Source organism: Lagenorhynchus albirostris, chromosome 3 (assembly GCF_949774975.1).
Source record: "Lagenorhynchus albirostris chromosome 3, mLagAlb1.1, whole genome shotgun sequence".
In the NCBI taxonomy this organism is placed as follows: Eukaryota; Metazoa; Chordata; class Mammalia; order Artiodactyla; family Delphinidae; genus Lagenorhynchus; species Lagenorhynchus albirostris.
The window spans coordinates 169715580-169731932 of NC_083097.1; the positions used below are offsets into that span (position 1 = coordinate 169715580).

A 16353-nucleotide genomic window follows, 5' to 3' on the forward strand; every position below is an offset into this window, starting at 1 on the left:
AGCAGTGAAAGCGCCAAGTCGTCCTAACCACTGGACCGCCAGGGAATTCCTAGCGAGTCAATCTTTTTGCTGGTGGCGGGTCCTGCCCCCATGCTGTGGACGGGGCGGCCGTGGCCATTTCTTAAAATAAAACAATGAAGTCTGCCGTATCGGTGGCCTCTTCCTCTAACGAATGGTTTCCCCGTGGCGTCCGATACTGTTTGACGGCATTTTACCCGCAGTAGAACGTCCTTCACAGTTCGAGTCAATGCTCTCAAACCCTTTATCAACTAAGTTATGTAATATTCTAAATGCTTTGTTGTCATTTCAACAATCGATTATGTCATGTCTTACGTGGGCGAGGTTCGTGGAGTCCCAAAACAACAGCAAGAGTTAACATCAGAGATCACAGACTACAGATCATCATCACGTAATAATGAGATAGTTTGAAAACTTGTGAGAATTACCAAAATGTGACACAGAGGAAGTGAGCAAATGCTGTTGGAAAAATGGCGGCGACACGCGTGCTCCCTGCAGGGTCGCCACAGACCTTCCATTCGTGATAAACGCAGTATCTGCAAAGCACAACGAAGGGAAGTGCGAAAAAATAAGGCCTGTCTGTACCAAAAACATGAAATAGAAATATTTTAAGATCTAAAGTATAAATAGCTAACACATATAACGTACACTGTTTTCAAAAAAAGAAGTTGGAGATGCAAGCATGACGAAATTCTCAAACACCTTGGCCTGTTCTGAGCAGGGTCACACTTCACCACAGAGCAAATAGTACTGAAATGGATGTGTGATTCAGAATTTACCAGAGAACAAAGGATACAACCTTCCCTCATATATGAACCCGGCAGCTATAATAAAACAGCCATTTCAATACTGCCTGCTCAGCAGAGTTCCCTGGGACACTTAAAAATCCCCAGGATCCCCAGGCCCTCCCAGAGGAGTGGAGTCAGACCTCGAGGGCTGAGGCCCAGAGAAGCTGCCGTTGACCCGGAGGTGCTGGCAGGCTGCAAAACCATGCAGCTGGACCCTGGACTCCTCTTTTAGACTTCCTTTTTAAAGAGATTTAGGTTCACAGCAAAACTGACTGGGAGGCAGAGGTTTCCCACCCCCCACCCCACGTGTGCACAGCGTCCCCACTAGCAGTATCCCCCACCAGCGCGACGTGTGTTACAACCGATGAACCTACACGGACACGTCGTTATCACCCAGGAGCCACAGCTGACGGAGGTTCACTAGTTTGTGGGTTTGCACACACATACACTGACCCGCATCCACCGTTACGGCGTCACACGGCGTAGTTTCACTGCCCTAAAACCCCTCTGTGCTCCGCCCATTCATCCCTCCTCTCCTCAATCCCCTCACCATTGATCCTTCCCCCCCTTCCAGAGTTCTGCCTTTTCCAGAATGTCCCAGAGTTGGAATCACAGTGTGTAGCCTTTACAGACTGGCTTCTTCCTCTCGGTCATGTGCGTTTAAGGTTCCTGCGTGTCTTCTGTGGTTTGATGGCTTTCTCCTTAGCTCTGAGGGACACTGCATCGTCTGGATGCTCCGTCCACAACCTGGGCGACATTATCTCTGCTGCCTCGTCCCCTGCCGTCTCCCAGAGGTGCTCTCTGGATCGTCCCAACATGCCGGTCCTGCCACCACCCACAGCTGCCCCGGCTCGGGACCCAGAGCCCCAGCACCCTGCTCTCATGAGCACCAGCACCAGCAGTGCTCAGACCTTTGGGAGCCTGGACGGGTTGAGACCACCACCGCCGCTGCCAGAGATGGGTGTAAGGACAGCAGCATTTCCAGGGCATGCCAGTGTCAGACCAGAAACATTTCAGAAGTCGTTATGATACACGACCAGGGAGGGCTCTCCCCGTTATTCCATCCACCTTGCCAAGAACAACCCAGCTGCCATCTACAACCATTGCTTCCACAAGAAAATATTAACATTTTAACCCAGAAACGTAGGCGAGTCAGCGTCGAGACGAGAGAACTTCTCCTGACGAGATGCAAGCAGGACCCACAAGGAGGGCACTGTCCTGTGCTCACCTGGCTGGGCATGGGCGCCGACGCCTCTGCAGCCGGAAGAGTCAGGCCTCCTGTAGAAGTCCGAGCTGAGGCCCACCTGGGGTCAGGACCCTTCACCATCCCAGCAACAAACACAGCCAGGGCACGGCGCTGAGGAGTTCAACGGACAGAGGCCAGACAGCCCATCCGGACCACTGCCACCCCATCCACCCCATCCACCCCACGAGCCCCTCGTCCCCGCGCTCAGCCCCCGGCACCCCACGCAGGCACGTCAAGCAGCTCCTGACGGCCAATCATGGCCCTTCTCGTCACCTAGTCGCCCTCGGCTCGGACTGGAGCCCCACCTCGGCAGAGACAGAAGCAGATGGGTGGGGGCCGGGGGAGGGGAAATGGGGACCGTAGAGTGGGCACGGCATCTCTGGTGGGGTGACAGAAATGTAAAGGTAGATCGTGCTGATGGCTGCGCGTTTTTGTAAATACACTAAAACCTTCACAGAATTTCACACTTCAAGCAGGTGGATGCTAAGCTATATAAACCATACTGTCTCAATAAAGCCACAAGAGAAAAACCACTTCGGTGCCACCAGAATGGAAAGACGTTATTCAGCGACACGTGACCCGACGGGCCTGTGCCTCTGGTTCTGCAAATGCTCACAGCACTAGTCTACACCAGAGCGGCGACCCTCCTCCCTGCAGGGCGACAGCGGCCCGGAGACCCGGCCCAGCAGTGGCCTCCAGGGCCCGAGTCATTCAAGTGGAGGAGGAAGAGACCCTCAGCGCCGGGGTCCCCCGGCAGTGGACGGCAACGGTGGCGCCAGGACTCACCCTGAGCCTCCGCACCCAAGTAAGCGCTGGGGTCGACAAGACCAGATCAGAGGATTTGTGGCGGCACTCTGGGGAGGCCGAGCTTTGGGAGACAGCGAGGGAGGCACGCCCGTCCTGCCTGTGCCCACTGCGGACCCGGGCACAGCCGGGGGGGCCGGGACTCGGCCATGGGGCCGCAGCCAAGTCTCAGGCTTCCCGACCTTCGAATCCCACCCCGTCCCCCCAGCAGAGCTCCCAGCGCAAAGGCTCTCAGCTCTGCGGCCGTGCCCCCAGGGGACACCGGGCCACACCTGGGACTTCCTTGGTCCTCAGATTGGAGGGTCTGGCAGGCAGTGCGTGGGGCCAGGGCGGCTGCTCCACACCCCAGCGCCCAGGACGGCCACCCCCCAGGGGATGAGCAGGCCCCAGAGTCCACGGTGCCAAGGGGGCACCCCAGCATCGAGCCTACTTAGGTCACCATTCCTTCCTTGTTTTTTTTTTTGTTTGTTTAATACTTTTGGCCACACCGCGCACAGCTTGTGGGATCTTAGTTCCCTGAACAGGGATTGAACCCACGCCCTCAGCAGTGAAAACGCGGAGTCCTAACCACTGCACCGCAAGGAATTCCCCCCTCCTGCTTTTCAACCTCCTGGAATTGTTATGCAAATGGAATTCCCGAGGGCTGGTGACCCGCACAGACACAGCCCACTACAGACTTGGTCCTCACAACTGCCACCGCCCACAGCCTGGCCACCCACTGCGCCCAGGGCACGGACTGTGTGCCCTGTGAATAACTCCTCCAAGTCAGGGAGAGCTGAGAGCCTTATGCTGGGAGCTCTGCTGCGGGGACGGGCTGGGGGTCGAAGGCTGGGAAGCTTGAGGCTTGACTGCAACCCTGCGGCCGATCCGTGGCCGAGTCCCGGGACCCCCAGCTGTGCCCGGGTCCTCGGTGGGCACAGGCAGGACGGGCGCGCCCCCCTCACTTTCTCCCGAAGCTTGGCCTCCCCAGAGTGCCGCCACAAATCCTCCATTCTGGTCTTGTCGGGCACCAGCGCCCAGACTCCCAGCGCAAAGGCTGGGAGGGTCAGGCAGACGGCGTCACGAAGGCTGCAGATGGCACTAAGCCGAGGAAAGAGTAAAGGCAGGCGAGGCCCCGGCGGCTGCTGCTGGGAACGGGAGCCACAGGAGCGCTTCTAGTGGTCGCGACGCTGCCCTGGAGGCCAAGGCTGCTCCTGCCCATGCTGCTGCAGTGACTGCCCTCCCACGCAGGGCGCTTCATCAAATGCCCCAGGCGGGAAACAACCCAGAGGTCTGGCAACAGTCCGAAGGATGTTCTGAAGGATAAATCAACCACAGCAGACCCCTGCCGGCGTCCAAAGCGAACAAGCCACCGTGGCCCTTCCCCGCAGCAGCGAGCGACAGAGGCGGCCACTGACACCAGCCTGCAAGCAGAAGTAAGCGAGACGTTCAGGGACATTTAAGAGACAAAACTATAAGCAAGGCAAGGAAATTACCCTCAGAGAACTTAGGATAATTATCATATGATACTTAAGCTGTACGAATGTGCATTATATACTTCACAACTAACAAGAGTTTGAAAAAAACACACAAATCTAGGAGACTCACCCTGTGGGCTGTCTAGGAAACCTCCCCGTTTCCCTTCACTCTGACATCCAGCGCGGGCGTCCCGCACAATGACCGACTCCCTGACACCAGCTGGGTGTCCCAAAACTCAGTTCGGATCTGACCCTCTCTGCTCGGCATCAGCGCAGACCCCACAGGCTGAGGGCTCCGTCACAGGTCTGTCCCCACCTCACACACCCGCCAGCTGTAAACCAGAGTTCCCATGACCCGCTTCTCCGCAGGGAAGCACTTACTCGTTCGTGTTTTCCAGTTTATCACACGGTGTGAGAGGCACGACAAAGGATACAGATGAACAGCTGGACGAAGAGGCAGAGAGGGTGGGGTTCAGAGGGTCAGGAGGCAGAGCTTCTGTCCTCGTGGCACTGGGGGGCGCCACCATCCTGGCACATGGATGCTTTCACCAACCGAGAACCTCCCTGAGCCTCATACTTTAGATTTTTATGGAGGCTTCATCACGCAGGCATGATCCATCATTAACTCCACCTGCAGCCCCTCTCCCCTCTCCGAAGGATTGGCGGGTGAGCGGGTATGAAGCTTCAAACCACGGCCTGGTCTTTCTGGTGACCTGTCCCACCCAGGAGCCCACCCCGGATCATCTCATTAGAACAAAAGACACTCCTATCACCCAGGAAACCCCAAGGGATTCAGCAGCTCAGTGTCAGGAACCGGGGGCAGCGACCGAATAACCCAACAAGGATGCCCCTAGTACCTCTGTTGCTTAGGAAACGACAAAAGCTCCAGGAGCTCTGCGACAGGAGCAGGGACAAAGGCCATCTTATCTCACAATAGCACAGCGTCCAACAACACAATGACAACACAGGGGACAAGGGACGCCTGGATGAAGGGCCAGCATTAGGGAATTCTGGGAAATTTTCCTTTATCAATTTGGGTCAGGGGTTCTCGTCTGGGCAATCCCAACCCCCAGGGGACACTGGGCCACGTCTGGGGAAACTGTGGTTGTCAAGACTGGGCATGGCCTGGTATCAGATGGGCGGGGCCAGAGATGCTGCTCTACACCCCAGAGCGCCCAGGCCAGCCCCCCTCAGAGGAATGACCCAGCCCTGATGTGGGCAGTGCCGAGGGGGAGAGACCCTGACTTAGGGTAACAACCCATTTACTAAACGTCCTATCTTCACTCTCCTCAGAAGCTGTTAAAAGGAATCTTACAGAAATAGCTTAAAAGCACCAAGTGCTTAGCCGTGCCAGACATAACACGTGCTTTCGTCACTGTCCTCGGAGCGAGGGCCAGCCCCACACACACCTCACAGCCCGAGGAGCCCCACACAACTCGGCACAAGGATGAACCCCAGGAAATTGCCATTTTTGAGGTCAGAAGCACTAGAATATCAGCACTTCACACAGTTCCATCTTAATCCCAGATTATACCCAATTTCAAAATATCTCTCTACAGTCACCCCTTGGTATCTGTGGGGGATTGGTTCCAGGACCCCCGAAGACACCGAAATCCTCAGACACTCAAGTCCCTTGTATAAAATGGCGCAGACTTGCATACAACGTGCACACAGCCTCCGGTACACTTTAAATCATCTCTAGATGACTTACAATACCTGATACACTGCAAGTGCCGTGTAAATGGTTGCCTGCGTTCAGCAAATTCAAGTCGTGTTTTTTGAAACTTTCTGGAAATTTTTTTTTGGAAATATTTTTTAAATGTGTTTAATGTATGTAACAGCACATATATGATGTATGCTTTTAAAAAAATATTTACTTATTTATTTATTTGGCTGTGCCAGGTGTTCGTTGCAACACGTGGGATCTTCGTTGCTTCGTGCGGGATCCTAGTTCCCTGACCAGGGATCGAACCCAGGCCCCCTGCGTTGGGAGCATGGAGTCCTAACCACTGGACCACCGGGGAAGACCCGAAACTTTCTGGAATTTAAAAAAAAATACTTCCAATCCACAATTGGCAAATACAGAACCTGTAGATACACAGAGCCGACCACACACAGTTAAAACTGAATTTTTTAAAGTTCAGAAACTTCGGGACTTCCCTGGTGGTCCAGTGGTTGAGAATTCGCCTTCCAACGCAGGGGATGCAGGTTCGATCCTTGGTCGGGGAACTAAAATCCGACATGCCACGGGGCAACTAAGCCCATGCGCCGTAACCACTGAGCCCGTGCACCGCGACGAAGACCCAACGCAAACAAAAAAAAAAACAAAATTTTAAAAATTTTAAAACAAATAAATAAAAACAAAGTTCAGGGGACTTCCCTGGTGGTGCAGTGGATAGGACTCTGTGCTCCCAATGCAGGGGGCCTGGGTTCAATCCCTGGTCAGATCCCACACGCGTGCCGCAACTAAGAGTTCACATGCCACAACTAAGAAGCCTGTGTGCTGCAACTAAGACCCAGTGCAACCAAATAAATATTTAAAAAGCAAATAAATAAATTAAAAATAAAGTTCAGAAACTTCAGTTAAGTGGGTCGGAAATTTTTAGACCCAAGAGAAAACGCTCAGACACCACCCAAACCCTGGCTGATACTGCTGAGCGTCGCCTGATGGAATAAGCTGTGGCACCAAACAGAAAACATGGAACCCACCTCAACGCCACTGGGGGGCAGGGTACATAGACTGCAGTGCCCCACGTGGAATCCACACTCGTGAGGGCGAAGCCCTCAGGAGCACTTGGCGTGCGTGGACAGCACTCAGGAAGGCTAACAGGCAAGACCAGGACAGAATCTTAACAGACAGAACCTCCCTCAATTTCTACACACAGAAAAAATTCTCAAATTGATTTCTGGGGAGAAGAATGTTACCTTTTGACTTAATAAACGCTAAGCTCGTTACAAAAAGTTACGGGTATAGTTTAAAAGACTGAAAGAAAAACCCTTCCCCAAAACATGAAAAGTACTCGTAAGAATGAAACGTTAAAAAGTCATTTGTTTTTTCCTAGTCATACCCAAGTTTTGGAAGCAAGGACATTCGCAAGTGAATTTCCACCTACCTGCCAACATTACCTGTACTGTATCTTAGGGACTGAAACAAACTCAAGCATCCAAGAAACAGGTGAATTAGCCAACTGTTTCTCAAACTTCTTTGACTCATTGGAAAACATATATTTTCCATGGTAACCCAACTCACAGGCATACATACACTTAGTATCATAAACTGAAACAAAAGTTTCAAAAAACAAGTTACTCCACCAGTGATCCGGATTTCCTAGTTTCTTCTTTTGGGGGCTCACAGAAGCCTGCATTCTGTCACTTGCTGCACCCTCACAGGCGCTCAGCAAGGCGGAGAGGTGGCTGTCACCCCCACTTCAAAACATCAGGGGGCTCTCCCCAGGTCACCCAAAGAGACCCAAGAACCAGGATGTGGGTCTCCCAAAGTCAAACACTAAACCACGCTGCCTTTCCACATGGCTTTTAAAGTCACCGATAACCCTCACTTCTGTGGTGCCGCACGGAAGTTTTAAGCTAAAATCTATTACTTTGGGGACTTCCCTGGTGGTCCAGTGGTAAAGAATCTGCCTTACAATGCAGGGAACACGGGTTCAATCCCTGGCCGAGGAACTAAGATCTCACATGCCGCAGGGCAACTAGGCCCACACGCCTCAACTAGAGCCCCCGTGCCACAAACTACAGAGCCCACGCACTCTGGAACCTGCGCACCACAACTACAGAGCCCACGCGCCACAACTAGAGAGAAGCCCATGCACCACAACGAAAATCCCGCACACTGCAACTAAGACCCGACGCAGCCAAAAATAAATTAAATAAATAAATAAAAAATAAATAAGTAAATCCTTAAAAAAGAAATCTGTTACTTTGAGGGGAAACTATACTGCTGCCAAAAGTCTTCCCTGGAATGTGTGGGGCGGGGCGGGGTAGAAGGGAAGAAGTCATCTTGGAGCTAGAAGAGTCACCCCACAGCCACCTGCTGTGCTCCAGAACATCTGGAACCAGTAATGACCCTCCAGATCACAACTCTTCTGATGAGGAAACCTCCACATCCCGACGCCACGTCTGTGGGAATCGCCAACAGGCTAAGGGCAATATTCGCGTGGAACCTTGCCTTGAGGACTCCCAGCACCAGCACCTCCACCACCAAAACCCCATTTAGTAGGCTCCGAGCCTGTGGGGACAGCGCCATCAATCCCAAATGAATAGAGCACAGCCCAGGGTACTACCAGTGATGACTGGCACACGCCGTAAAAAGCAGACCCCCCTAACTGCATTGTGCATCTCTCTACTGGAAAGACCCCTCGGCCCCTCCTCGGAATCCTGGAACAGACTGCTCGGTAACATCCACTAACCAAGACGGGAAAATCAGGAGGCCAACTGGCACAGAAAAGGAAATCTAAGGGTGCAAACACCTTCCAAATTCACTTAACCATGCTTAGTATCTAAAATGCAGTCCAGGGCTTCCCTGGTGGCTCAGTGGTTAAGAATCCGCCTGCCAATGCAGGGGACACAGGCTCCATCCCTAGTCCAGGAAGATCCCACATGCCGCGGAGCAACTAAGCCCATGAGCCACAACTACTGAGCCCGCGTGCCACAACTACTGAAGCCTGCGCGCCTAGAGCCCGTGCTCGGCAACAAGAGAAGCCACCGCAATGAGAAGCCCGTGCACCGCAACGAAGAGTAGCCCCCGCTCGGCGCAACTAGAGAAAGCCCGCGCGCAGCAACGAAGACCCAACGCAGCCAAAAAGAAAGAAATTAAATAAATATTTAAAAAATTGAAATAAAATAAAACAAAATGCAGGCCAACCAGTACTCTTTCAACTCAAAGAGAAACTGAAAATCAGACCAAGAGTTCCCTACACTTGTAACCAACGCAGCTGGCCAGAGCTTCCAATGTGATTTAAAACCCAAGTGTAGCCAGAGAAGAGAAGGAGTGACAGAAATGAACCAAAACAACCTAATTACATTTCAGCGAAGTCACACCCATTCTGAGAAAGTGCAACAAAGAGGCAAGGAACTCAGGCTCTCAGCTGAAGGACAGAGCCCAGGGCCCTTGGTGCCTCCCAGCAAATTCCTTAACTTCTCTGCACCTTCCTCCGGGTACTGCTGGGCTTCCCGGGAGCCACTGTGAGGGCCGGCGGGGTGTAATCTGGTAGTGGGACCTGCACAATGTCTAACAGTTGCTCTCCATCGGGCAGCCTCACTCTCCAGCCAGGAAAAGGGGACCTTCTCCAACACCCCATTGTGTAAGTGCAGGCTTGGGCGTCCATTCATGGAAATCAGAGGTCTGGTGGTCACTAACTGTCCCCGATCCTCCTAAATCTAGGTCACAGGTTGGGGGGTGGCGGGAGGGAAGAAAATGGTGCCCACGATTACATTACTTCTGGAAAACCTTTTCCCTCCGACTTTCGGGTGTCTAGTTTAAGTCGGCTTCCCTATTCCAGGACCCCTGAGCGGCTTCCTCATTTCGGCCGAAGACATCCGCTGCCCCACCTCCCCCACCCCGTAAGAGGCGCGGCCCCACCTTCCGGGGGACATGGGCCCACGAGGCAAGGCCTGGACGTGCGTTTATCCCACCAGGGGTTCCCCCGCGGAGAGGAGAGTCCCCCAACCAGGAGTCCAAGGCCTGGGGCGGGGCCGGGGGCCCTCCCTTTTGAACAGGAGACCGAGAACCACACTCAAGATTGGAGATCCACCACTGGGGGGGCGGGGGTGGGCTGTGAAGTCTCTTCCGGGCCACCCTCGGGGAGGAGGCGGGCCCCCAACGCCGGGCAGTAAACTAAGGCTCGGAGACGGAGCGGGCGTGCGGAGGCCCAGGCCGCGGGCAGCCGGGGCTCGAGCCGGGAGCGGGGCCTCGGGGGCGGGCTGGGGGCAGGAATCAGGGGCAGGGCCGGGGTCGGACTGCGTCGGCGCGAGGGTCCGGGTCCGGATCCGGGCCCGGGCCAGCGCGCCGGGCTCACCTCGTCCTCCTTGTGGTTGCGGATGCCGCGCACCAGATCCTGCAGATTCTTGTCGAACATGCGGTCGATGCTGCCCTTGACCATCTTGAGGGCCATCGCGGCTGCTGCCGTCGGGCCCGAACCCCGGGAGGCCCGCGGCCAGGCGCCCTGAGGGGGCCCGGGGGGCCGCGTCTGCCGCCCGCGGAGCGCTGCGCTGCCAGCCGCCGCGGCGGGGCGGTCTCCCAGGCCAGTTCGGCGGCGGTCGGCGGGGCGGCGGCGGCGGCAGCGGACCCGCTCAGCAGGCCGCGCTCCCCTCCCCTCCGGCTCCGCGCCGCTTGCAAATGGCGGACAAAATGGCGGCCGGTCAGCTGACGGCGGTAACCCGGACCGGGCGGCCCGCCCCCATAGGCCCCGCCTCCCTATAAACCCCGCCCCTTCACCCCTAGACGCCGCGTTTCCCTGACAACGCCAGACAGCCCAATGGAAACGCAGACACCGGCCTCCGGGCCGCTCGGCCGCGACCCCTCCAGCTCAGGGCTCTTCCCTCTCATAGGTCAGTGACCTCCGGAACTCCACCTACTTCCTCGTTCCGGTTGTAACCACGCCCCCTAAGCGCTCCCTCCCTGGCCCGCCCCTCAGTTAAGTGACAGGTGTGGGCGGGCCCATCTGTGGGCGGGGCCTGCTATGGGCGGGGCGCCCACGTGGAGCTTCCCAGGGTGGTTCCTGCAGAAGGACCCAGCTCCGCCCTTTCTGATTCTAAAAGCTGACGGTGTCAGAGAACTTCCAAAACCGACTCTAGGGCGAACCGATCCTGAGTCTCCTGCACATCTCACAAAATCCTGTGATATGGACAGGACAGGGATTAACATGGCCACGTGGAAAAACTGAGGCCCAGAACTAGGACTTCAACACAGTCTTTCATTCAACGAACTTTATTGACAGCCTACTATGTGCCAGGCCTGACCAGTGAATGAGATACACTTGGTTCCTGCCACCGTGATCCACCATAAAGAGAGTAAAAAAGCAAGCCACAAACTGGGGTAAGATATTAGCAATACATATATCTGACAAAGGACTTATATCCACAATACAGTTAAACAGAAAATAAAGCAGAACCAAACAAAAGTTCCTACAAATCGCAAAGAAAAACACAAACCAGTTAAAACATGGCAAAAGATTGTGAATATGCATTTCACAAAAGAAGATATCCAGGGCTTCCCTGGTGGCGCAGTGAGAGTCCGCCTGCCGATGCAGGGGACACGGGTTCATGCCCGGGTCCGGGAGGATCCCACATGCCACGGAGCGGCTGGGCCTGTGAGCCATGGCCGCTGAGCCGGCGCGTCCGGAGCCTGTGCTCCGCAATGGCCAATAGACTGCTGTATCTCAGTTATGAGGGAAAAGTAAATTTAAACCACACTGAAATATTTCTGTACCCCCATAAAAATGGCTAAAATTAGAAAGGTTGCCAATTTCAAGTGTGGCAAGGATGTGGAGCAACTGCAACTTCCCTGTCTTACATTTCAGGTAGGAATGTAAAACTAAACAGCTACACTGGAAGCCTTTGTAGTGGAAGCACAGAGTTAACCACTAGACTACCAGGGAAATCCCCTGGCTGTATCTTTTAAAGCTAATATATGTATGCCCTTTGACCCAGCAACTCTACTACTGTACCCAACAAGAATGCATAAATACATCCACCAAAGACTTGGATAAGAATGTTCACAGCAGCCGTATTTATATTAGCCCAAAACTCAAAATGATCCAAATGTCCATTGACATAAAATGGATATATAACTCCTGTGGTATATCCAACAACGGAATACTATGCAGCAACAAAAAAGAACAAATCACTGGGACTTCTCTGGTGGCACAGTGGCTAAGAATCTGCCTGCCAATGCAGGGGACACGGGTTCGAGCCCTGGTCTGGGAAGATCCCACATGCCGCAGAGCAACTAAGCCCGTGCGCCACAACTACTGATCCTGTGCTCTAGCGCCTACAAGCCACAACCACTGAGCCTGTGCACCTGGAGCCCGTGCTCCACAACAAGTGAAGCCACCGCAATGAGAAGCCCACACACCACAGCAAAGAGTAGCCCCCACTCGCCGCAACTAGAAAAAGCCTGCTTCACCAGTGAAACAGTAAAAGTTGCTATTAACCGAAAAAAAAAGAAAAAGAAAAAGCCCGTGCACAGCAACAAAGACCCAATGCAGGCAAAAATAAATAAATAAAAATTTATAAGAAAAAAAGAACAAATTACTAATACACAGAACAAAATAGATGAATTACACGACACAATGGTGAACACAAAAGAGTGTACACAGTGTGGTTCTATTGCCATGATGTCCAATTGCAGGCAAAATTAATCTATGGTGATAGAATTAAGTAACATCATAAGTTACACAACTATACAAGAAAGAACTGGAAACTGGATAAATAAATTCAATAAAAAATTAGTAGACATGTGAAGAAGCAAGAAAATGTAACTTATGAACAAGAGAACAAAAGGGATGAATAGAAATGGACCCTGGGGACTTCCCTGGTGGTCCAGTGGTTAAGACTCTGTTCTTCCACTGCAGGGGGCTCAGGTTTGAAGATCGGGGAACGAAGATCCCACATACTGCTCAGCATGACCAAAAAAAGAGAAATGGACCCTGAAATAACAGAGAGACGAGAATAAGCAAAGATTATACTATAGCTACTACAAATACACTCAAAGATTGAAAAGAAAACATGTACACAATAAAGAGAGAAAAAGGAAGATTTAAAAAATAAACCAAGGAACTTGTAGACTGAAAAAGTACAACATATGAAAAATATTCATTACATGGAATTAATAACAGATTAGACATTGAGGAAGAAAAGATTAGTGAAATTAAAGACTTAAAAGCTATCTAAAATGAAGCACACAGAGAGCAAAAACGCTTACAAGATGAACAGAACCTCAGTGACCTGTAGAACAATATCAAGTAATCTAATATACATAACTGGAGTCCTAGAAAGAAGGAGAGAGAAGAAGGACAAACAAAAAAACAAAGAATGAGGCTTCCCTGGTGGTGCAGTGGTTAAGAATCCACCTGCCAATGCAGGGGACACGGGTTCGAGCCCTGGTCCAGGCAGATCCCACGTGCCGTGGAGCAACTAAGCCTGTGCGTCACAACTACTGAGCCTGCACTCTAGAGCCCGTGAGCCACAACTACTGAGCCCACGTGCCACAACTACTGAAGCCCGCATGCCTACAGCCCATGCTCCAAAATGAGAAGCCACTGCAATGAGAAGCCCGTGCACAGTAACAAAGAGTAGCCCCCGCTCACCGCAACTAGAGAAAGCCCACTCACAGCAACGAAGCCCCAACGCAGCCAAAAATAAATAAATAAATAAATTTATTTTTAAAAAAATCAGAGAATGAATGGCCACAAAGTTTCCAAATATAGTAACTATAAAACCACAATCTAAGAAGCTCAATGAATCCCACAGGAGATAAACACAGAGAAAAGCACAACCAAGCACATTATAAATTAAAGTGTTGGAAATCAGAGATAAAGTGGGAATTCCCTGGTGGTCTGGTGCTTAGGACTCTGAGCTTCCACTGCAGGGGGCCTGGGTTCTATCCCTGGTCGGGGAACTAAGACCCCACAAGCCGTGCGCAGCATGCGGGATCTTAGTTCCCCGACCAGGGATTGAACCCAGGCCCCCTGCAGTGGAAGCGCCGAGTCTTAACCACTGGATTGCCAGGGAAGTCCCAGGCAATACCTATTTTCAGATAAATAAAAGCTGAGTGAATGTGTGGCCAGTAGACATACAATAAAAGAAATGTTTTCATTCCTAGGTTTTGGCACCAAAAAAAAAAAAAAGAAAGAAAGAAAGAAAAAGAAAATTAAAAAGAAAGGAATGTTAAAGGAAGTTCTTTGGAAAGAAGGAAATGTTACCAGAGATTTGGATCTATGCAATGGAATGAAGAACACAAGAAATTTACAAAATGTGGTTAATGCAATTTTTTTGTTTTTTAATTTGGCTATGCCAGGTCTTAGTTGCAGCATGCAGGCTCTTCTATTTCCCTGACCAGGGATCGAACCCAGGCCCCCTGCGTTGGGAGTGCAGAGCCTTATCCACTGGACCATCAGGGAAGTCCCAATATAATTATTTCTTTTTCTTTTTTTTTTAAATAGTCTCTTCCTTACTACATTCAGGGTTTTTTTTTAATTAATTTATTTTTTATTTATTTATTTTTGGCTGCGTTGGGTCTTCATTGCTTTGCGCGGGCTTTCTCTAGCTGCGGTGAGTGGGGGCTACTCTTTGTTTCCCTGCACGGGCTTCTCATTGCAGTGGCTTCTCATTTTGGAACATGGGCTGTAGGCGCACGGGCTTCAGTAATTGTGGCTTGTGGGCTCTAGAGCTCAGGCTCAGTAGTTGTGGCACGCGGGCTCAGTAGTTGTGGTGCACGGGCTCAGTAGTTGTGGTTTGTGGGCTCTAGAGCACAGGCTCAGTAGTTGTGGTGCATGGGCTTAGTTGCCCCGCGGCATGTGGGATCTTCCCAGACCAGGGATCAAACCCGTGTCCCCTACATTGGCAGGCGGATTCTTAACCACTGTGCCACCAGAGAAGCCCTATAATTATTTCTTACTGTCTTCAGATGATAATTCCCTTTTAAAGAAAAACTAACAGCAATGTGCTATGAGATTTATTTTACAACATATTTGAAGTAAAGCAATAGTATATACAGAATGGGAGGTGGAAATGGAAATGGAAGCTTGTAAGGGTCTTACAGGATGTGTGAAGCAGTATGTTTTAACCCTAGTCATATTCAGAGACAGAAAGTAGAATGGTGGGGGCCAGGGGCTGGGGGAGGGGTGGAGAGTCAGTGTTTCATGGGGACAGAGCTTCAGTTTGGGAAGATGAGAAAGTTCTGGAGATGGATGGTGGGGATGGTTGCCCAACGGTGTAAAGGTACTTAATGCCACTGAGCTGTGCACTTAAAAATGGTTAAGATGGTGAATTTTATATTTATGTGTATTTTACCACAATTAAAAATTAATGCACAGGGCTTCCCTGGTGGCGCAGTGGTTGAGAGTCCGCCTGCCGATGCAGGGGACACAGGTTTGTGCCCCGGACTGGGAAGATCCCACATGCCGCGGAGCGGCTGGGCCCGTGAGCCATGGCCACCGAGCCTGCGCGTCCAGAGCCTGTGCTCCGCAAAAAAAAAAAAAAAAAAAAAAAAAAAAAAATTTGCAGGAAGACAGGATCTGAACCTGCACTTGACCAAATCTCCTCCTCTCCTCCTCCTAATCCCAGTCCTGTCAGATGCAAGTGAAGGGATACACACAATGTGGTCCCTCCACACGCGGGAGCATCACTCAGCCACGAAAAGGGGTGAAGCCCCAACACTCGCTACAACGTGCATGTACCCTGAGAACACGATGCTCAGTGAGAGAAGCCAGACGCAGGACACACAGTGTGTGATTCCACTGATAGGAAACGTCCAGAACAGGCAGATCCACAGACAGAGAGAGTGGATACCTGGTTGCCAGGGGCTGGGGATAGGGGGTGACTCTGATGGGGACAGGCTTCTTTTGGGGTGATGGAATGTTCTGGAACCGGATAGAGATGATTGTGGCACAACTGTGGGAATGTACTAAATACCACTGGATTGTACACTTTACAGAGTGAATTGCACATGAACTGTATCTCAATAAGGCTGTTATTTAAGAAAATGACAAAGTAATTTCCAGTACAGCTCGGCTGGGCTGAGTGGTGTGTGTTTGATGATTGACTAAACAAAGGTGTGGATGGGTGACTAGGTGGGATGATACAAAAGCAGCCCACAATTGAATGTAAATTGGTGCAGACACTATGGAAAACGGTATGGAGTTTCCTCAAAAAACTAAAAATAGAGTTACCGTATGTTCCAGCAATCCCGCTCCTGGGCATATATCCAGACAAAACTCTAATCCAAAGAGATACGTGAACCCCTATATTCCTAGCATCACTATTCACAATAGCCAAGACATGGAAACAACCTAAATGTCCATCG

At 51.6% G+C, this 16353-nt stretch overlaps 1 protein-coding gene across 1 annotated transcript in view; it reads right to left on the reverse strand.

Annotated features, from left to right (window-relative positions):
* AP3D1 (adaptor related protein complex 3 subunit delta 1) overlaps positions 1 to 10504 on the reverse strand; it is a 44595-nt gene extending 34091 nt beyond the window's left edge. Inside the window, exon 1 of the mRNA XM_060145721.1 lies at positions 10346 to 10504. Coding sequence (XP_060001704.1) covers positions 10346 to 10441 — 96 coding nt within the window. The 5' untranslated portion in view covers positions 10442 to 10504. The remainder of the gene's footprint in view (positions 1 to 10345) is intronic.
* Positions 10505 to 16353: the final 5849 nt, after the last annotated feature.